The 23,475-nt window shown below is 38.9% G+C and overlaps 1 protein-coding gene and 1 non-coding gene across 3 annotated transcripts in view; both read left to right on the top strand.

Moving 5' to 3' along the window:
- Positions 1-6,674: 6,674 nt before the first annotated feature.
- Trnaa-agc (transfer RNA alanine (anticodon AGC)) lies at positions 6,675-6,747 on the top strand. The gene has a single exon. It is a non-coding gene; the product is annotated as a tRNA-Ala (tRNA).
- Positions 6,748-12,102: 5,355 nt separating this feature from the next.
- Atp6v0a1 (ATPase H+ transporting V0 subunit a1) overlaps positions 12,103-23,475 on the top strand; it is a 57,966-nt gene continuing 46,593 nt past the window's right edge. For both annotated transcript variants that reach the window (XM_027947298.2, XM_027947297.2), the window contains exons 1-3: positions 12,103-12,184; positions 14,344-14,504; positions 23,069-23,147. In XM_027947298.2, the coding sequence (XP_027803099.1) occupies positions 14,388-14,504; positions 23,069-23,147 (196 nt within the window). In that variant the 5' untranslated portion in view covers positions 12,103-12,184; positions 14,344-14,387. The remainder of the gene's footprint in view (positions 12,185-14,343; positions 14,505-23,068; positions 23,148-23,475) is intronic.

Raw genomic sequence — 23,475 nt, 5'->3', positions numbered from 1 at the left:
TAAATAGGTATCTCTGGCCCTGCAATAAGGAGATATTATTTTTTTTGGAGGCTCTGAAATCTTTTATATATATATATATATATATATATATATATATATATATATATATATATCTTTATTTTATTTATTTATTTTTATGTGATGCTGAGGATTGAACCCAGTGCCTCATACATTCAAGGCAAGTGCTCTACCACTGAGCCACACTCCCCACTGAGATATTAATATTTAAAGCCAAGTGGCACAGGACATCAGCTCATCAGAATAGATGCTATTGTCAATAGTGTTAAAGCAGGAGGGCTAGGATTATAGTTCAGTGGTAGAAAGCTTGCCTAGCATGTATGAGATACTGGGTTTGATTCTCAGCACCGCCTATAAATAAATAAAAATAAAGGTCCAAAAAAAAAAGAAAAATAGTGCTAAAGCAGAATTTTAGTCTCTTAATAAATACCCAACATTTTGGTATTTTTAGCAGTCAGCCTTGGGTTCTAACCAATCTCCCAGTTGCCACGTTCTCCTTTCCCACTCCTTATGGCCCTCATAGGCTATCCTACCATCACTACAACTCAACACATATAAACTAACTATCTTTCCTCCAAAACCAGACCCCCTTTCTTATTTCTGTTAATGACATCATCATCCTCTCAAATTACCACAAACTCCAACTTTGGAGTTATCATTAGCTGTTTTCTCCTCCTTACTTCCTAAGCCAAGTTAAATCTCAAATCCTGCCGTCCTGCCCCCATTATTGTTCTCCAGTCATTCCCATTTCTGTGGCCATGTCTCTGTCCTGTTGTTCCCTATTAATGCCTGCATTGTTCCTGGACTTTCCTAGTTTGTCTCTCTCTGTGTCTCTAACCTCTTTCCTCCAATTCATCTTTCATATGCAGGCAGCACTGCCAGTCAATCTTCGGAAAAATGTAACTTGGATCATTGTTTCCTCTCAAAGAAAAATCCTTCTGGGGCTTTACCTTACTTACTCAATAGTGCAGAAATTTATGAGTCTTTAGACTCAGCCAAGGCAAGAAGCTAAGCAACTCAGCGAGACTCTCTGGATGGGGATGTGGCTCAGTGGTCAAGTGCCAAGTTTTGCCTGACACCTACTTCTTAATACATATTGATTATTATTATTATTATTAACTTATCCTGTTTTTTTACACTAAATTTCTGCTATTCCAATTTCTCTAAGGGATCCTTTTCCAAAGATATTCTATAAGCATCAACCTCCTTGACATCGCTGGCATTTGTTATTACTTTTTCTGTATGTATGTTTGCTCTTTGAACTAAGCTCCTATAGGACAGGACTTCTTTGCGACCTATCTACTACTTAGCACAGTTAGATATATTTAAAAGGCATTCAATTAGAATTATGGCTTGAAATCAATGAATTACACAGTAAGAGACTACTGTGTGATCATATATCACAAGATATATGTTCTTACAAGATCATATATCACATTTGGGATCATCTAAATGTTTTTCACATAGGAAAAATAAGACTCAAAGAGGTGGAGTAAATAAATGGAAACTTGATTCAATGTCAATCATTTTAGAAAATGAATTAATGAAGTTTAAATTGTAAAACAATAAATAATTTATTTTTGTAGTGCTGGGGATCTAACTCAGGGCCTCATGCATCTCATGCATGCTAAGCATGTTCTCTATCACTGAGCTTAGTAAACATTTTTTTTTTTTTCCTCTATGTGTTGCTGGGATTAAACCCACTCCATCATACAAACTAGGCAAGTGCTCTACCACTGAGTCATATTCCTAGTCCCAATATTTAAAAGAAATTCAACTTTATTATTTCCTTGTTGTATATGTTTGCTTTTTATTGCAAAAATTTTCCTAGTAGATTTACTCCTCCTATGATAAACAGATAAGTGGAATTTGAAGTGAAAACTATTCATTTGCTTACTTGTAATATTAAGCATAAATTCCTCTATTAAAAAGACGTGTGATACATATCTCTGGTTGTATACAACCAGAGATATGAAAATTTGTGCTCTATATGTGTAATAAGAATTTTTTTTTGACAGAGAGAGAGAGAGAGAAAGAATTTTAATATTTATTTATTTTTTTTTTTAGTTTTCGGCGGACACAACATCTTTGTTTGTATGTGGTGCTGAGTATCGAACCCGGGCCGCACGCATGCCAGGCGAGCACGCTACCGCTTGAGCCACATCCCCAGCCCAAGTAATAAGAATTGTAATGCATTCCGCTGTCATATATAAATGACACACATTTATATATGTGTGGCGCACATCTGTAATCCCAGTGGCTGGGGAGGCTGACACAAGAGGATTGCAAGTTCAAGGCCAGCCTCATCAATTTAGTGAGGCCCAAGCAATTCAGCTAGACCCTGACTCCGAATAAAAAGGGCTGGAGATTTATCTCAGTAGTTAAACAAACAGGTTTAATCCTTGGTGGGGGGTAGGTAGGGGGTAGATACATAGGCAGCTGGGTGTGGTGTTGCCTGCCTATAATACTAGCTGCTTGGTTTGAGGACAGCCTGAGCAATTTTTTTATTTATTTTTAATTTTTTTTTATGGGGCTGGGATTGTGGCTCAGTCAGACAACGCTTACCTAGCGCATTCGAGGCTCTGGGTTTGATCCTCAGCACCACATAAAATAAATAAATAAATAAATAAAACAAAGGTATTGTATATAACTAAAAGAAATAAATATTTAAAAAAATTAGTTGTAAATGGACGCAATACCTTTATTTTTAAAGTTTATTTTTATGAGGTGATGAGGATTGAACTTAGGTCCTCACATGTGCCAGGCACCCCCTCTGCCATTGAGCTATAGCCTGAGCCCCAACAGGGGCAATTTAGTAAGTTCCTGTCTCAAAATAAAAAAGGGCTGGGGATGTAGCTCAGTGATAAGAGTGCTTGTCTAGTATATGTGAAGCCCTAGATTTGATCCCCAGTACTGGGTGGGGCGAGATATGAGAGCAGCATCATGGGTATGTTTTGTTTTTTAAAAAAATCCTGGGCCCGGCGCGGTGGTGCACACCTGTAATCCCAGTGGTTTGAGAGGCTGAGTCAGGAGGATCTCCAGTTCAAGGCAAGGAGCTAAGCAACTCAGCAAGACCCTGTCTGGTTGGGGATATGGCTCAGTGGTCAAGTGCTCGTGGGTTCAATCACAGGTATTCCCTCCAAAAAAATCGTGGAGCTTGTTGCTACTCAGTAGACTAAAGCAGGAGAATTGCTTGAGCCTGGTAGTTCAAAGCAATGTAGCGAGACTGAGTCTCAAAAAATAGTAAAATTTTAGTCAGGTGCTGTAGCACATGCTTGTAATCCCAGCAGCTCAGGAGGCTGAGGCAGGAGGATCGAGAGTTCCAAGCCAGCCTTAGCAACAGTGAGGCCTAAGCAACTCAGCGAGACTCTGTCTCTAAATAAAATACAAAATAGGGCTGGGGATGCTGCTCAGTTGTTGAGTGCCCCTGAGTTCAATTCCTGGTACCTCCCCCCTAAGAAAAAGTAATTTTAAAAATAAAAATCATCCTTCTATTTTAGAAATGTAAACTGCAGTATTTATAGATGATATATTCCATCAACAATTTGATTCAAAATAGTTCTGGGGGAAGAAGATGGAATATTAGATAAAATAAATTTGGCCATAAGTTGATCACAGTTGAAGCAAGGTTATAGGTACACATTATATTGTTCTCTCTACTTTTGTCTATATTATAAGCTTCCCATAAAAATATACATAGATATATAGATATATGTGCATACTAAGGATGCTCCAAGGATGAAATATGATCTTATCAGTGAAGGGACAAGTCAGAACAGTTGACATTCCGTTGTTGGCAAGCAAAGTTCATGCCCCTATTCCCTTTCTTTCACTTGAACCAGTCAAGAATTTGTGTTCCAGACTGAGTTTTTTTTATGCAGTGCCGGCTGTAAAATCCAGTGCCTTACACAATCTTGGCAGTCTCTCTGCCACTGACAGATGTCCCCAGCTTCCAAGACTGTTTCTGTTACACCTATTCTGTTGTAGGTAAGAGGAGTCCCCTTCCTTGCAACTTTCTATTTGGTAGAACAGATCACTTTTCCGACCACCATCCCCCACCCCACCCCCTGCTCCTGAAGTACTAGGGATTGAACCAAGGACTTTACACATTCTACCACTGAGTTATAAGCCCAGCTCAACTTTCTATCTGGAATCAATACCAGATCTTCAAAACAAACCACTCTGCATAAGCACAGTCAGTGTTTAGCAGCTGTGCACATTTAAAGCAAAACTATTTCATTTGTGGAATTTGGCCCTTTTCCCAGGAAACAGGGTTTCCATTTCACAATGTAACAGAACAGGAAGAGTGTGAACTCTGGTTCAGATATAGATTCCTTGTACTTCACTTAGATTTCCACATTTCCATTGTGCTTTGGGGGTGAGAGTCCAGCTGTGCGTTGGTGGAATGACTCATATGTCCAAAAGACACATTTTTCTATGAATCCCAGGGGCCCTGATTGGTGTGAAAGAACCATCAGTACAGACTCTGTTCCTGAATCCATCATATGACTTGAAAGAAAATTTGAATGTTTTTTCATGGGCTCAAATTGAAAGAGGCAACTGAGCTATTCAGATAATTCATGCTCTAAGCCCTGTGGTGTTTACAAGTGGTTAAGAGTGGCTGCTTTCGAGGTGTGGTGGTACATACCTGGAAATCCCATCAACTCCAGGGGTTGAGGCAAGAGGACTGCAAGTTCAAAGCCAGCTTTAGCAATTTAGGGAGGCCATAATTACTTTAGCAAGATCTTGTCTCAAAATAAAAAATAAAAGGAGCTGGGAATACAGCTCAGTGGTTAAGTACCCTTGGGTTCAATCCTTAGTACCAGAAAACAAAAAACAAAACACACACACACACACACACACACACACACAGTGGCTACCTAATAACCACTTGTTATTATAAACAAGGGCATATGAAAGAAATAGAAGCATAATCTGTCCTTTAGGTGTCTAATAATCTCAGGGAGTAAAAAAAGATAAGCAAGAAGTAGAAGGATTCCCAAACAAGTAGATGGTATCAGATATAAGTGATTATAAAATAGATCAGTCAATGTTTACCAGCTCTAGAATAAGACTAATTAAAACGGGGAAATGACTATCTTTTTTCTTTTCTTTTTTTTGTATGTGGCACTGGGAACCTGAATGCAGGGGTACTCTACCACCAATCTATATCCCTAGCCCCCCTTTTTAAAAAATATTTTTTAGTTATAGACGGATGTAATATCTTTATTTTGTTTATTCATTTTCACGTGGTGCTGAGGATCAAACTCAGTACCTCACATGTGCGAGGCAAGCGCTCTGCCACTGAGCCACAACCCCAGCCCCCCTAGCCTCCTTTTTAATTTTTATTTATTTATTTTTAATTTTGAGAAAGGGTCATGCTAAATTGCTAAGGATGGCCTCAAACTTGTGAGACTCTTTCCTCAGCCAGGAGTTGCTTGGATTACAAGTGTGCACCACCATGCCTGATTTGGGAAGAGACTATCTGAGAAAAAAAAAAGAGGTTTTACTTTTGAAATGTTTAAACTATGCCTGATGGTGCAGTGGCACATACCTGTAATCCCAGCCACTTGAGAGGCTAAGACAGAAGGATCAGGACTTCCAGGCCAGCCTTAGCAGTCTATTGAGACCCTGTCTCAAAATTTAAAAAGGAAGGGCTGGGGTTGTAGCTCAGTGGAAGTGTGCTTGCCTAGCATGTGTGAGGCACTGGGTTCTGATCCTCAGCACCACATAGAAATAAATAAATAAGATAAAGGCATTGTATCCATCTATAATTTAAAAAATGTAAAAAGGAATTTTTTTTTTTTTTTTTTTTTGGTACTGGGGATTGAACCTAGAGGTGCTTTACCACTAAGCTACACTCCCAACCTTTTTTATTTTTGAAACAGGGTCAGGGTCTTGCTAAGTTGCTTAGGGCCTTGAAAAATTAATGAGGCTGGGTTTGAATGTGTGATCCTCCTGCCTCAGTCTCCAGATGCTCGGTTTGCAGGCATGCACCATTGTGCCCAGCAGAAGTCCTTTTTTTCTTTTTTAAAAAGCCAGTCTGAGAATGTATGTCAGTAGAATAGTGCTCATGTAACATCAAACAACTAAGCCATAAGTAAAACTCAAGTATATCACTGCAAATACAGACAACCCACATCAGTTTGCCACAAGAAACTACATTCCCAGTTTTATTTTCTTTCTTTCAAAAATAATTTAAAACAATTTTTAAATACCTTTTTAAAATACCTTTATTTATTTTTATGTGGTGCTGAGGATCGAACCCAGTGCCTCACACAAGCTAGGAAAGTGTTCTACCACTGAGCTACAACCCCAACCTCTCTTTCAAAAATATTTATTAAATACATGCTGAATGACAGGCAATAGAAATATAGCAGTCAATAAGATAGATAGGGTTCCTTCCCCTCTTGGAGCTAACATACTTCAGATCTCTCCTTCCACCATTGAATTAACTAGATCTTTTCTTTTGAAATTTCCCAATGCATTTCTTCACTCTAGGTCTCTTTCCATGTGACTTACCCGATACAGATATACTTGCCACATTGATCAGTTCAGAAATTTTTTTTTTTTTTAACTAGGATTAAACCCAAGGGCGCTTGATGACTGAGCCACATCATCAGCCCTTTTTTATATTTAGAGAGATGTTTGTGGGCTGTGGTTGTGGCTCAGCGGTAGAGCACTCACCTAGCATGTGGGAGGCCCTGGGTTCGATCCTCAGCACCACATAAAAATAAATAAACAAAGGTATTGTGTCCATCTACAACTAAAAAATAAATATTAAAAAAAAAAAGAGAGAGAGAGATTCTTGCTAAGTTACTTAGGGCCTCGCTAAATTGCTGAGTTGGCTTTGAACTCATAATTCTCTTGCCTTAGCCTCCAGAGCTGCTGGGATTATATCTCAAGGTTTTTTTTTTGTGTGTGTGTGTATTTTATTTTATTTTAAATAGTTTTAGTTGTAGATGAACTCAGTACCTTTATTTTATTTTTTTTAATATTTATTTTTAGTTTTCGGCGGACACAACATCTTTGTTTGTATGTGGTGCTGCTGAGGATCGAACCCTGGCCGCATGCATGCCAGGCAAGTGCGCTACCGCTTGAGCCACATCCCCAGCCCTATTTATTTATTTTTTAATTGTAGTTGGACATAATACCTTTATTTATTTATGTTTTTTATGTGGTGCTGAGGTTTGAACCCAGGGCCTCACACGTGCTAGACAAGCCTGCTACCACTGAGGCGCAACCCCAGCCTTCTTGTATATTTTAAATTTCACTTCTTTAAGAAGCCTCTTCACATAGCATTCCCAACTCCTACAAGTTAAAAGGTTCTCTGCCTCATGTGCTTGTCACAGGAATCATGAGGGTTGAATAAAATGTCACATGGCTTGGAAACGTTCATATTTCCTTGTCCATATAATCACTAGCAGAGCTAAAGAAAATTGGCCTTCTTTTAACTTCAAAGGAAGCCTCAAAATCTACTAATAAGAAGTACTTATTTATTACTAAAAGATCTTTATTTTAAATATTCATAGGCTTTGAAAGTAAAAGCAGAAGTGTTATTTTGAGGAACTCAGTGAAATCATAAAAAGGAATACTTCTACTACGGAAACAGACTGTAAAACAACATTTCAAGAACAATGATGAAAGTTTATCACAGGTCACCTAAAGGTTGTAGTAGAATTATCTAACATCCAGATTCTTGATAGAAGAGTTTAAGAGTTTAAATTGGGTGTGGTGGGGGCTGGGGATATGGCTCAAGCGGTAGCACGCTCGCCTGGCATGCGTGATGCCCGGGTTCGAGCCTCAGCACCACATACAAAAAAAGATGTTGTGTCCGCCGAAAACTAAAATAAAATAAAATAAACATTAAATAAATAAATAAATTGGGTGTGGTGGTGCACATCTGTAATTCCAGCTACTCAGGAGGAGGTTGAAGCAGGATGATCATCCACAAGTTTGAGACTAGCCTGGGCAACTCAGTCTTACCCTATCACAAAAATAAATAAATAAATAAAAAGGAATTAGGCATGGTGGTGCACATTTATAATCTCAGTGACTCAAAAGGCTAAGCAGGAGGATTGCAAGTTTGAGGCCAGCCTCAATAATTCAATGAACCCTCAGTAATTTAGCAAGACCCTGTCTCAAAATATAAAATATAAAGGGCTGGGATGTAGCTTCGTGGTAAATCTCTCCTGAGCCCTTGGATTCAATATCCAGTACCAAAAGAAAAGGAAAAAAAAAAAAAGTTCAAGGCCACCATCAGCAATTTAGTGAGACCCCCAGCAATTTAGCCAGAAAATTTAGCCAGAAAAATAAAGGGCTGGGGATGTGGCTCTGTGTTAGAGCCCTTGCCTAGCACTTACCTTAAATGGTTCTATCTACCTCTTAGGGTTATTTTTGAGGATTAAATGAATTCATATTCACAAAGCACTTAGAACTAAGTGCCGAGCACATACTAGAACTATCACTGTACTCATCTCTCCCTTTTGTAAATATTGGAACTTAACTTCTCAGGGAACTGAAAACTCTAGAATAGGAAGTGTGTTTGTTTCAAGGTCCTGGGTTCAATCCCCAGCAAAACAAAATAAACAAAAATAAATAAATAATAAAAAGCATTGGGGATGTAGCTCAGTGGTAAAGCATCACTGGGTGTTCAATCCCTAGTACCAATAAATAAATGAAATAAAAAGAGCTGGGGCTGTAGTTCAATGATGGTAGAGCCCTCCGGGGTTCAATACCAAAAATAAACAAATAAATGAATGAATAAAATGTCTGGGGATGTAGCTCAGTGGTACTTGCTTAGCATATATGAGGCTCTAGGTTTAGATCTCCAGCACACAGAAGAGAAATAGCTCCCCTTTAGATGCAGTATTATTGGCTAAGCGTTATATGAAACTGCTCACATCTTCTAAGAATATAGGTGGGAGCTGGGGATATAGCTCAGTTGGTAGAGTGCTTGCCTTGCGTGCATCAAGGTACTGGGTTCAATCCTCAGCACCAAAAAAAAAACAAAACAAAACAACCAAAAAAAAAAAAAAACACACACACACAAAAAAAAAAAACCCAAAAAACAAAAAACAAACTAAGGCTGGCAGGAGCTGTGACTCAGTGGCAGAGCTCTTGCCTAGCATGTGTGAGGCACTGGGTTCGATTCTCAGCACTGCACATAAATAAATAAATAAAATAAAGGTCCATTGACAATGAAAAAAAAACCAAGGCTGTACGTGGTCAGCAGCATATCATTTTATTATTTATTCATCATTTTCTATGAAATTGTTTCTTACTACGCTGCCTAGGTTGGCTTATGAATCCCAGGGCTCAAGCAATATTCCCACCTCAAACTCTGGAGTAGCTAGAACTGCAGAAACGAGCACAGCTCCTGGCCTAAGAGCATTTTTTTTTTTCTGTGCTGGGAATTGAACCCAGGACCTTGCTCATGTCAGTATGTTCTTTACCTATGAGTTACACCCCAGACTGAATAGCATTTGAAATTTGATGCTTTTGGACACCGATCTCAATATCACCATATCCTCCCTTAAATGGTTCTATCTACCTCTTAGGGTTATTTTTTATTTTTTTAGAGAGAGAGAGAGAAAGGAGAGAGAGAATTTTAATATTTATTTTTTAGTTTTCTGTGGACACAACATCTTTGTTTGTATGTGGTGCTGAGGATCGAACCCGGGCCACATGCATGCCAGGTGAGCGCGCTGCCGCTTGAGCTACATCCCCAGCCCTTAGGGTTATTTTTGAGGATTAAATGAATTCATATTCACAAAGCACTCAGAAAAGTGCCGAGCACATACTAGAACTATCATTGCACTCATCTCTCCCTTTTGTAAATATTGGAACTTAACTTCTCAGGGAACTGAAAACTCCTCTAGAGTAGGAAGTGTGTTTGTTTCATTTTCCTATCCCTACAATCTAGTACTGTGTCTGGCACATAGTAGGTCCTCAGCAAGCATCTGTTGCCTAAAAAGCATTAGGAGTAGACTGAGGTTGTGGCTCAGCGGTAGAGCGCTTGTCCAGCACATGTGAGGCACTGGGTTTGATCCTCAGCACCACATATAAATAAACAAAATAAAAGTATTGTACTCACCTACAACTAAAAAAACAACAACAACAACAAAAAAAACATAACCCAGCATGCACTTAAATATTCCATATCTGAGCCTTGGAGAAGAGAGGTGGACAGAAAAATAGATATCAATCCCACACACAGACATTTAAGCCTGGCATTAGATAAGACATTGAGGAACAGAGGGGAAAGAAATTCAACAATGGGGAAAGATCGATGGCAGGAGATTGAAAAAAAAAAAAAAAAACAGGAAAGAAGCTCTGAGAGGATGTACTTTCAAGGAAGACAAGAGTTCAAGGAAATTTAAGTGAATCCAGAGGAAAGGCTGTCTTAAAGATGGAGTATGAAAAACTTGTGATTAGCAAACAGCTGACTGAAGTTAATTTTTTGCCTTAGAGGAAGGATGTGACAGTCATTGTGTAATAGTCTTCTAAAACTTGACAGGCTTTCAAATATGGGTCCCTATCTGTCTTGCCAGGAAAGCTGAGAAAAATAGGAAGCAGAGAAAAGAGAAGGTGATGGGGATCTCTCCAAGACACTGCTTCTCAAGAAAATTGTAATGAAGTCAAGTTGTGTCTTCTCTTTAATATGAGACATAAAATTTGCATTTTTGCCCTTCATTATTTTGTTTAGGCTAGTAAAGAAGGATTGATGATGCTTTTGCCAGGCATACAAAATTATCAGCACCAGTTTTTAATCTAAGATATCTCCCTCATTATACTTCAGTCTCCATAGGATTCCATCACCCACCCATGGGAGAATTGAAAAACCGGTTTTCCGGGTTCTTCCTGATAGGATTCTGGTTATTGGCAAACTACCTGGGGTCCCTACTCCTTTTAAGAGAAAGGCAAAAAAGGTGAAAATTATTGACCTTTGAAAAAGGCGTTTTTAAAAAATAATAGGCATCATTTTACATTAAAAAACATAATTCTAACAAATTTGAGGAACTGAAAATCCCTAAGCGGTTAAAGTGATTGAAGAAATAACTTTCACAACATATGGTCTTCTGGTGTTTTTTCAATTACTTTGAGAAAAATAAACCCTGGGTGGTTGCTGGAACAAATGGACCCTGTTGTTTTTTTGTTTTTTGTTTTAGTGGTGCTAGGATTTGAACTTAGGGCTTCACATAGTGGTGGACAAGGACTCCACCACTAAGCTGCATTTCTAGTCTAGACGTGTACTTTCCATATTTAAGAACACGAGACTCTTAACGCTCTACTAAAAAAATCTACATTAAGCAAGTCAACCCCAGTATGGGGCACAAAAAGTTTTTAAAAAAAAACAAAAACTTTTTTTGTTTGCTTCTTAAAAAAAAAAAAAAAAAAAAAATATATATATATATATATATATATATATATATATATATATATATATATATATATATAAATTAATTTATATGGACACAATACCTTTATTTATTTTTGTGAGTTGCTGAGGATTGAACCCAGGAGGCAAGCGCTCTACCACTGAGCCATCCCAGCCCTTGCTTGCTTTTTTATGTGGTACGAGGGTAGAATCCAGTGCCTCACTCATCAGTGCTAGACAAGCGCTCTACGAATGAGCTACAACCCAAGCCCTCAAAAAATTCTTAAATCATGTCTCCCTTTCCTTCATGCTACTTCCCTCAAGGAGAAAAAGGTGTGAATCAATCGTCTGCAAAATAAAAAAAGGGCAGTCAGGTTGTCTGAAGGATAAGGGAGGGTTAGGGAGAATGGACTCTGAAGGGCTCAGAAACCCAGGGCTCCGAGCACCCGCACCGCTAGCCCTCCTAGTACCCAGCGCCCCAGGCCCCACACCACCCGCGCTGTCAGCTTTGCCCCGGCCGATCTTCACTGCTAGGAATCACAGCGCAGGTACCAAGATGGCGCCACCAGGCTGAGGCTCGTCCGCACCCCAGCGACTCCGCACTGCGGCAGCCCCGGCGAGGCGGCACCCTATTGGTCAATAGCGATGAAGTCATCGTGGAGGCGGGGGCTGGCGGGGGCGCAGGGGCGGGGTCTTCTGACGCACGCACGTCGAGGTGCTGCTGCCCGGAGCCGCGGAGGCTGTGAGCTTTCTTGGTTGCGGCGGCGGCTGGGCCGGCAGCCGAAGGTGAGCGGGGGTCATAAGTATAGTGCGTCCGGGAGCGGCCTTCGAGGAACGCAGGAAATCCTTCTAATATCCGCCTTCCTTGTGGAAGGAATTAGCAGGGATCTTGGGGCTCTGGAGAAAATTGGGAATCGTTCCTCACCTTGGGCACCCCTCCTATGGGCAAAGGGACCAGAGATTCACTGTCCTTTGAAAGACCTGAATTACTTCCCCGATTTAAGGAGTTAGAGGGACTGAAGTTTTTTGGGGTAGCCAGAAGAATTGTGGGGGGTGCTTGATGAAGGGTCCCCTAGTTTGGGGATTCCTGCCCTTTTTCTCCCTTACCCGGGAGATAGGTGTGCCTGGGTCCAGAGAATTCCTCCTTTCTCACTGGGTAGGAAAAGGAAATGAAGCAGGTGAATAATACCTTGGTGGAAGCCAGGACTGGATGACTGCCGTGAGTTCCTTGGAGGCAGGGCACGAGGGTCGCCTTATTATCTTTTGCAGAATTGCTCTCCATATTTCATTTTGCGACCCAAAGAAACCACTTGGGCCTAATTCGTTTTCTGTTTAACTCTAGAGGGATAGAGATTCTAGGGAGACTTGTATTCATTAAAGAACAAGAAGAGGGAGGCCACTCATTGGAGGCTATCGTTAATGGCAGCCCCTTAATTATATACTGAGCAGGCATAGTTTTATGTGTTTCGAGGTTGTGGGAATATATCCTTATTAAGCGGGATGGGGTGGGGCTGGTAACAGCTGATTTGGATGATTCAGGTACACACAGTCTTAAAATCAACCCACATAGTCTCTTGAGAAATCCTTGCTTATATTGGAGTGTGTGTGTGTGTGTGTGTGGGCGTGCGAGTTTGCTGCCTTGAACATGAAATGCAGAAAGGGTTTTGTCCTTCAGTTTCTCAAAATGTCTCCCAGCCTTCCAGAATAGTGAATCTTCCTTTGATGTCAGTCTCACTTATCAATAGGGAATACGATGACCTTATGGTACTAAAAATAGTGTATGTTTTGCTGCGGTTAGATACTGTAGAGTCCAGTGCTTCACGTAAGCTGATTGAGAGTAAATAATTTCACTTTCAGGACCACTGATAGCGCCAATTGTCTTTCATACCCGGCAAGTGTTTTCCCCAAAAGGAAACATTTATTGGCTTTTGTGTGAGAAAATTTGACTGGAAGAATGTAATTATCTCGAAGATGGAGATGAGAAATAGAAAGCTGCAGAGGTGGAAAGCTTTTTCTTTGTGGCTTGTTAAAATTGCTTTGTCATTGCAGATGTGTTCCTGTTATGCTTGATTTGATGAGCTTAATATGCAGTCTCTCTTTGTTAGATAATAGTTAATTGGATTCCATAGTGGGGGAATGGTATTTTCAGAGGAGTTTGGAAGGTTAAACCCCTTATATAGCTCCAGCTTTAGGATAATGATGGAGCTTTGGCCTAACGGGCATTGTCAGTAGAGGGGAGAAAACTTGTCACAATACAGACGTCTTTTATAAGAGGGCAATCAAGGGTTGGGTGTATGGCTCAGTGGTAGAGTACTTGCGTAGCATGTGCGAGGCCCAAGGTTTGATTCCTAGTCACAAAGGAAATAAAAAAAAATTAATCAAAGTTTCTTCTATTTGTTTCCTGCTCAACAAAACAAAAACTGAGCAGTGTGAAATGTCACTGCCTCATATTATATCCAGGATATTTAAAGAGCTGTTTGGAGTTCCCAGTTCCTGTCTTTAATCCGAATGCATTCTTATGTATTAGGTTGCCCAAAATATTGTCATTTAATCTTGATGTTGACTGCAGAGGATGTGACTTTACATCTGACACTGCAGATGTCAGATTCAGTAACTGCTTTTGCAATTTTCCATTCTCTTTTTTTTTTTTTTTTACAGTACTAGAATTTAAGGGTGTTTTTCCATTGAGCTACTTCCCCAGTGCTTTTTATTTTTTGAGATAGGTTCAGGCAAGTTGCTGAGGCTGGTCTTAAACTTTCTCTATCTTCCTGCCTCATCCACCATACCAGGCTTCTCTTTTCCATCTTTCTGAGTAAGATATCAAAACAGTTGTTAAAAACCTGTCAGCACCGGCTGAAAGAAATAAAATTCAAAACAAAAGAGCATCTCTTGGGTATTGTTTTTAGGTGATTTCCAAAGTCATATCATTTTCTCTCTTCCCCCAGGTTGGAACAGAAGCCAGAGACTCAGTTGACTACTTTCTGCAACCATGGGGGAGCTTTTCCGGAGTGAGGAGATGACGCTCGCCCAGCTATTTCTACAGTCAGAAGCTGCTTATTGTTGTGTCAGTGAATTAGGAGAACTTGGAAAGGTTCAGTTTCGTGATGTAAGTAGTTGTGGGGCTGCTTCTTGATTACTACTGTATTCAATTTTTCTTGTCATAGCCAATAACTCTTATCATGAGTGATTTGTTTTTTTATTTTCAAATTATCATTTTAGGCTGGGTGCAATGGTGCACGTCTGCAGATCCAGCTATTTGGGAGGCTGAGGCAAGAGGATTTCAAGTTTGAGGCCAGTCTGGGCAATTTAGTAACCCTGCCTCAAAATAAAAGAATACAGAAGGCTGTGGATATAGCTCAGTGGTAGACCCTGGGTTCAATTCCTAGTACCCCCTCCCCCCCCCAAAAAAAAAAAGAACCGCCTTACTGGTAGAATGTGTGCTTCAAGTTGTCTTTTCAGAGATGAGAATGTTTTGTGCCAATCCTTCCATGCTTTTGCTAGTTCCTCTTTTGAGAAGTATCCTAAACACTCTCAAAGTAATTGTTGGGATGCCAGAAGAGTAAACCTACTAGCCTGTTCTAGCATTTTCAAGGTTTTCACTTTGCTTTTGGGCTCTTTAATACACATAGCAAGATATTTTTTAAAAAATTGTTGTCATTCTTCATACAATAGGACTTCTTTAAATAAAAAAAATCAGAGGCATCAGATATAAGGGTATAGCTAAGCACATACTGATAATCCATTATTTTGAGTACTTGGAGATGATATCAAAAGAAAATGGACAGGCTTAGGGATATAACTTATTAGTAAAGAGAACACTTGCCTAGCATGTGTGAGGCCCTGGGTTCCATCCCCAGCAAACAAACACACGCAAAACGGACAGTCTAAGAGTAAAAAATGTATGCCCCAAGGGCCTTATAATCTGATAAGGAAGACATAATACACACCGCTAAAAGGAGGGAGAAGTTAATAATTCAGTACTCCCAGACTCTGATCCTCCTGTTACACTGGTCTCAAAGCTCCATGTACTTCTCTTTCATAATATTTATTGTGGTCATGATTTTATATTTATCAGTGGGAGTAGGTGATTTAAGTCTTAAAAATTTTTTTTTTTTTTTTAATTTAAGTCTTTCTCTTCTATTATCTAAGCACCATGAAGACAGGGGCATTCTTTTTGTTCATTAGGGTATTTTATTTTGTACTGGGGTGCTTAACCATTGAGCCACATGCCCAGCACTTTTTATTTTTTATTTTGAGACAGGGTCTTGCTAAGTTGCTTATGACTTCACTAAATTGCTAAGGTTAGTCTCACATTTGCAATCCTTCCTGCCTTACCTTCCCAGATTACTGGGATTAAAGGCATGTATCACCATGCCCAGCTCATTATTATCTTTTTTTTTTTAAATATTTTTTTAGTTATACGTGGACACAATATCTTTATTTATTTATTTTTGTGTGGTGCTGAGGATTGAACCCAGTGCCTCACCTGTGTGAGGCAAGCGCTCTGCTACTGAGCCACAACCCCAGCCCTCATTATTATCTTTGATGGCTGTATCCAAGTTACAATCAATATTTGTTGAGACAAATGGATGAATGAAAGAGCAGTGATCACAAAGGGATAGAAGGAATCAATATAGGCTTCCTGGAATTAGCAAGCTTTCAAATTCTCAATCTGAGCCGAAATTGGACAAATATAATCCAGTGACTTCATTCTTCATTCTCTTTGAAGCATTTTGAACCATTTCTCTTTAACTGTTCTCCTTGATTGATTCCTTTTCTTACTTTTCTGATGGACTTTTTATCTTCTAGCCTTTCTTTGATCCTGCCTGTCCCTAATATAGGTTCAGTGTTCCCCAAGATCTCTGCTGTCTCTGGGTAAGCGTCTCTGACCCCAAAACTTCCTTTATTTCTTTTGGTGATCTCTCTAGTCTTAAATATTACATCTTTATTCATTGAGTCCCAGAATCTACATCTCTGGCCCTTAGTTCCCAGACACCATCCCTGCTTTTACAACGCTCCAAGATTATTGTCCTCCTGTAATTCTGTTTCTCAAGATCACTAGGTCTAATTCTTAGTACCTTACTTTTTTTTTTTTTTTTAATAATTTTTAAAAAAAATATTTATTTTTTAGTTTTAGGTGGACACAATATATTTTATTTTTATGTGGTGTTGAGGATCGAACCCGGCGCCCCGCGCATGCCAGGCGAGCATGCTACCACTTGAGCCACATCCCCAGCCCTCAGTATCTTACTTTTTCACAAACTATTTCAGTATCATGACTTTCTTTTCTTTTAAACATTTTTTTTTTTTTAAAAGAGAGAGAGAGAGAGAATTTTTTTAATATTTATTTCTTTTTTAGTTCTCGGCAGACACAACATCTTTGATTGTATGTGGTGCTGAGGATTGAACCCAGGCCGCATGCATGCCAGGGGAGCGCGCTACCACTTGAGCCACATCCCTAGCCCAGTATCATGACTTTCTATGTTCAATATTTTTTCAAGTTTTGTTTTCTTCTTCTTTTTTTAATGTATATTCATTTACAACAATGTTTGTGTAAATTTTATTGAGGTACAATTAATATACAATAAGATTTGCCAATTTTGTATGTGTGCATGTTATGCTGGGGATTGAACCCAGGGCCTTGTGCATGCTAGAAAATGCTCTACCAACTGAGCAATATCCTCAGCTGATTTCTTCTTTTATAAATCTTTTTTTAGTTGTAGATGGACTCAGTAACTTTTATTTACTTATTTATTTTTATGTGGTGCTGAGGATCCAACCCAGTGCCTCACACGTGCTAGGCAGGCCCTTTATCACTGAGCCACAACCCCAGCCCTTCTTCAAGTTTTCTAGACTTGGAACATAAGTGAAACCTGTTTTATACTTAATTTGCATTTTTTTTCTCCAGTTCTATTGTGTCTCCTTTCTTTCTTTCTTTTTAAAAATTTTTTGGTAGGGGTGGTACTGGGGATTGAACTCAGGGGCACTCAACCACTGAGCCACATCCCCAGCCCTATTTTGTATTTTATTTAGAGACAGGATCTCACTGAGTAGCTTAGCTACTCACCTTGGCTAAGGCTGACTTTGAACTCTAGATCCTCCTGCATCAATCTGAGGAGCCATTGGGATTACAGGCGTGCACCGCCATGCCTGGTTCCTTTCTATTATTTTCTATTATCTATTATCTTCTTATCTTTTACTTAAATTGTATTTCAGTCATACAAAGAAAGTATAGAGCCAGGCATGTTGGTGCATGCCTGTAATCTCAACAGTTTCAGAGGTTGAGACAGGAGGATTACAAGTTTAAGGCCAACCTGGGCAATTTAGTCAGACCCTGTCTCAAAATAAAAAGGACTGGAGATGTAGCTCTGTGGAAAAGCCCCCCTGGGTTCAATTCCCAGTATTAAAAAAAAAGTACCTATATCAAACATGATCAAATTTCAGAAACAATGTTTTTTTGTTTTTTCATACTAGAACATGAACCCAAGGCCCCCAGTGTGCTAGGCAAGAGATCTACCATAGATCTACATCTTCAATTCTGTCTCAAATAAATTATGAAAGGGCTGGGGATATAGCTCAATGAAAGAGTGTGGGGATATAGCTCAATGAAAGAGTGTTTGCCTAGTGTGTGAGAAGCCCTGGGTTTCATCTCCAGCACCTACAACAGCAAATTGGAATAATAAACTGACAACATACTATCAAATAATGTTTTTATGAGCCAGGCATGGTGGCACATGTCTGCAATCCCAGCAACTTGGGAGGCTGAGATGAAGATTGCAAGTCGAGGCCAGCCTCAGCAAATTAGCAAGACCCTAGGCAACTTAGTGAGATCCTGTTTCAAAATAAAAAATAAAAAAGGACTGGGGATGTGGCCCAGTGGTAAAGAAGAGTGGAGTGGATTTTTCTTTGTTTCTTTCTTTTATTTGATTCTGTGGAGGGAACCTAGGATCTTTCTCATGTTAGGCAAGTGCTGCTGAGCTACACCCAGCCCTGTTTTTACATTTTCTTTTTTGTCTGAATTAATAGAAGATGTATAGATTTCATATCTACTTCATCATTCATTCTATTGTGGTGTGTGCATCATGAGCCTCTGCAAAACTGCACTGAAGGGCTGGGGATGTAGTTCATTGGTAGTGCTTGCCTAGCGTGCTCAAGGTTCTGGGTTCAATCTCCAGCGCTGCAAAATAAATAAAAGAAAATTTCACTGAATACTCATGAAAAAATGAGAATGATGTCTTTGTGTTATCTTTGTGCTGCTCTAGGGCTTATAATTAAGAAAGGGCATTGCTGAGTATTGTGTGCATCTTTGTTAGATGTTGTCATAGTGTATTTCCCAATGGAAGTATCTTCCTGGTCACATTCCTATTAGTGCTATCATTCCACAATTATGTCAGAACTTCTATGTTTAGTCTTAAATTTTCCAATGTGATGGGTATAAAATGGTATCTTGTAGTTTTTTTTTTTTTTTTAATATTTATTTATTTATTTTAGTTTTCGGTGGACACAACATCTTTGTTTGTATGTGGTGCTGAGGATCGAACCCGGGCCACATGCATGCCAGGCGAGCGTGCTACCGCTTGAGCCACATCCCCAGCCCCATATCTTGTAGTTTTTAATTTGCATTTTCTGCATTGGTACAGTTGATATCTTTTTATCTGTTTGTTGGACATATGGGCTTCCTCTTGCATGAAATATGAGTTCATATCATCTATTTGGGTTTTGTGTGTGTGTGTGTGTGTACACCAGAGATTGAGCCCCCACGGGCGCTTTACCACTGAGCCACATCCTTAGCACTTATTTATTTATTTATTTTTAATTTTTGGTACTGGGGATTGAACTCGGGAGCACTCGACCACTGAGCCACATCCTCAGCCCTATTTTGTATTTTATTTAGACAGTCTCACTGAGTTGCTTATTAGTACTTTGCTTTTTGCTGAGGCTGGCTTTGAACTCTTCAATCCTCCTGCCTCAGCCTCCTGAGCTGGGATTACAGCTGAGTGCCACTGTGCTTGGCTCTTTTTTTTTTTTTTAGAGAGAGAGAGAGAGATAATATTTATTTTTTTTAGTTCTCGGCGGACACAACTTTGTTTGTATGTGGTGCTGAGGATCGAACCCAGGCTGCATGCATTCCAGGCGAGCGCGCTACCACTTGAGCCACATCCCCAGCCCTGCGCTTGGCTCTTGGCCCCCCCCCCTTTTTTTTTTAAATAAATTTATTTTGTTTATTTATTTATTTATTTTTATGTGGTGCTGAGGATCGAACCCAGTGCCTCACACATGCAAGGCAAGCGCACTACCACTGAGCCACAACTCCAGCTCCTTCTTAGCCCCTTTTTTGTATTTTATTGGTACCACAAAGTGAACCCAGGGATGGTTAACCACTGAGCCGCATCCCCAGTTCTTTTTTAAAGACAGGATTTTACGAGTTGCAAGTGCTTTGCTAAATTGCTGAGGCTGAGTTTGTATTCGCAGTCCTCTTGACGTCGCTGGGATTATAGGTGTGCACTACTGTATCTGGCTTCATCTGCTTGTTTTTTAGTTGAATTGCTTGACTTTTGCTTATTCACTTTTGGGATTTGTAAAAACAAGTTTTTCATGTATTCTGAATTCTTTACTCCTAATTTCTTCCAGGCTGTGACTTTACTTTTCTTTTTCCTCTATTTATTTGTTTATTTTTTATATTTTGGTACTGGGGACTGAACTCAGGGGAACTTTACTACTGAGCTACATTCCTAGCCCTTTTTAATTTTTAATTTTGGGACAGGGTCACATTAAGTTGCTGAGGCTGGCCTTGATTTTAAAATCCTCCTGCCTCAAACCTCCTGAGTTGTTGGGCTTACAGATGCACTGACTTTGGCTCTAGACATTCAGAGATTTTTTTTTTTTATACCAGGAATTTAACCCAGGGGTGCTTTTTCACTGAGCCTCATCCCTAGTCCTTTTTTTTTTTTTTGAGACAGTTACTTGCTAAATTGCTTAGGCCCTTTCTAAGTTGTGAGACTGGCCTCAAACTTGTGAACCTCCTGCTTAGTCTCCCAAGTCACTGGGATTTACAAGAGTGTGCCACCATGCCTGGCTCTACATTTTTTTGATAGCCACAGTCCAATGATCACATTAAAGAAATTTAATGTTAATGCAGTTTCCTAATGTTCAGTCATTCTGATTGCCCCAGTTGTTCCAAATAATGCCCTGTGAAGCTAGGTTCAAGGTGCTTGTTGTGATTTTTGTTTTTAGACCTGTGTTGGTAGAATGAGGAAGGAGTGAGAAACAAAGGGTGGAATTATCAATAAAGAACCACTTACAGGGACACAGCCACATCAATGTTTATAACAGCACAGTTCACACTAGCTAAACTGTAGAGCCAACCTAGATGCCCTTCAGTGGATGAATGGATAAAATAAAATGTGGCATATATACACAATGGAATATTACTCAGCAATAAAAGAGAATAAAATCATGGCATTTGCAGGTAAATGGATGGTGTTCGAGAAGATAATGCCAAGTGAAGTTAGCCAATTCCCCCAAAACAAATGCCAGTGTTTTCTCTGGTATAAGGAGGCTGACTCATACTTGGGTAGGGAGGGGGCGCATGGGAGGAATAGATGAATTCTAGATAGGGAAGAGGGGAGGGAGGGAAAGGGAGGAGACGGGATTAGCAAGGGTGGTGGAATGTGATGGACATCATTACCAAAAGTACACACAAATTGGGTGTCAACCTACTTTATATACAAACAGAGATATGAAAAATTGTGGTATATATGTGTAATAAGAATTGTAATGCAAAAAAACTCCTACAAAGTACATGTATAAGACATGAATTGGCGTGAATGTACTTTATATAAAAGATATGAAAATTTGTGCTCTATATGTGTAATAAGAATTGTAATGCATTCCGCTATTGTATACTTAAAAAAAATAAAATCAATTAAAAAAAGAACCACTGAAAGGACTGGTGAGGAATAGCCAAGGAGAAATCCAGTCTACTTCTCACATTCTACACATTCTAGCTTGGGGTTTGGTCTTTTACAGCATTAATATTTTTGAGGAGTCCAGTCCATTTATTTTAGAGACAGCCCCTCAGTTTGGAGTTGTCTAAGTGTTTCCACAGAATTTGTTTTAAAAGTTAAACATTTTTTGGCAAGAACACTACATAAAACGAGTGCCCTTTTCAATATGTTAGAAGGCACACAATGTCCTTCTGTTTAGTGAAGATAAATTTGATCACTTGATTAAGGTATTGTTTGCTAGATTTCTTCATTGTAAAGGTTTCTTATTCCCTTTGTGATTAAGAAATAAAATGGGGTGATACTTTGAGACTGAATATACTATTCTCCAAAACCTTTTTAATCTTTAAGTAGTTTTTGTATCCCTTGACCAAACCTGTCTTGTATTAGTGATTATGTTGGTACTTACAAAAATGACTTTCTAATTCTGTTTTTTCCTGTTCTTTTTTTTCTTTTTGCAGTACACTTTTCTATATTTTCTTGCAAAATTTATTTAAAATGTATTTGTTTATGTAGTGGTCTGTTTGGACTTTATTATTTTTTTGTATTGAGTGAAGTAGGGATCTGATTTATTATTTTCCCATGTAAAAAACCAGTTATCTCAGAACTTTTTGAATAGTGTGTTATTTTATTACTCGTGATCTCTTCTCTAAAATATTAAGTTTCATACATATTTGCATCTGTTTTGGGTTTTCCTCTGGTCAGTTGGCTTGTTTTGTTTATTTCTATGCTTATAAAGCAATAATTTCATTGCCATAGCTTAATACTAAGGTTTGATATTGTATAGGATACAAGTTTTCCTACCTTATCTATCATAATTTTCTTGGCTATTCTGGCCCCTGTGCTCTTCCATAACAATTTTATTTATTTTTGGTACTGAGGATTGAAACTAGGTGTGCTTAACTACTGAGACACATCACCAGTCCTTTTAATTTTTTAATTTTTAATTTTGGGACAGGGTCTTTCTAAGTTGCTTAAGGCCTTGCCAAATTGCTGAGGCTAGCCTTGAATTTGCAGTCCTCCTGTCTCAGCCTCCCAAGCCACTGGGATTACAGGTGTGTGCCACTACACCTGGCTTCTGAGATTTTTGTCATAAGAGTGTAGGGCAAAATGCCATGTATCTGTCATTCCTATCTTATTCCCGAATTTAAGGGGATTATCTATCTACCTACATCTATCTATCTATCTATCTAAGTATGTATATATGCATGCGTATATATGTATATATGTGTATATGTGCATATATATATATACACACACACACACACGTATAATTTTTTTTTCCCCCTGGGGATTGAACTCGGGAACTTGTTCAACATCCCTAGCCCTCTTTATTTTTTATTTTGAGACAGGGTCTCACTAAGTTGCTGAGGCTGACTTCAAACCTGTGATCCTCCTACTTTCAGCCTCTGGAGTTATTGGGATTATAGACGTGTGTCACTGTGCCTGGCTCCTTTGCCCATTTTACCTCCATTCCAGCTTTAGCTGGTGTGACTGGTCACAAGGCAGTTTTTTTTTTTTTTTTTGTGAATATGGATAGTTTTGATTAGTGTTGTGTTATACAGTGACACAAAGTTAGGTTCTCAATTTGTAGTATGTTGTTACTTGTGAACAGAGGAAATAGATGCAGTATTTGAATGTTTGGTATTTTGTTCTTATTTCTCAGTTAAATCCAGATGTGAATGTTTTCCAGCGAAAATTTGTGAATGAAGTTAGAAGATGTGAAGAAATGGATCGAAAACTTCGTATGTGCCTATTGGTCTTGTATGATGTTCTTCTAATGAATCGTTTATCTTAAATTAGAGATATTAGTCCTCTGAATAAAAGAATGAAAATACTATAGGAGAAAAATAAGAGAAAAAAAATTTGTGATCATGTTTTAAGATGAATTTCTTTTATACATACAGATTATGTGGAGTTTGGGCTAGGTAGTGCTTACTGGAAACCTGTTCTAATGACAGGCTGCAAGCCAAAAACACTGTGATTATTGTGGGATTTTTTTTTTTAACATTTCTTTAGTTGTAAATTGAACTTTTTATTTTATTTTCATTTATTTATTTATTTATTTTTATG

Source organism: Marmota flaviventris, chromosome 17 (assembly GCF_047511675.1).
Source record: "Marmota flaviventris isolate mMarFla1 chromosome 17, mMarFla1.hap1, whole genome shotgun sequence".
Taxonomy (NCBI): domain Eukaryota; kingdom Metazoa; phylum Chordata; class Mammalia; order Rodentia; family Sciuridae; genus Marmota; species Marmota flaviventris.
This window is presented reverse-complemented; position numbering and strand designations above follow the sequence as displayed.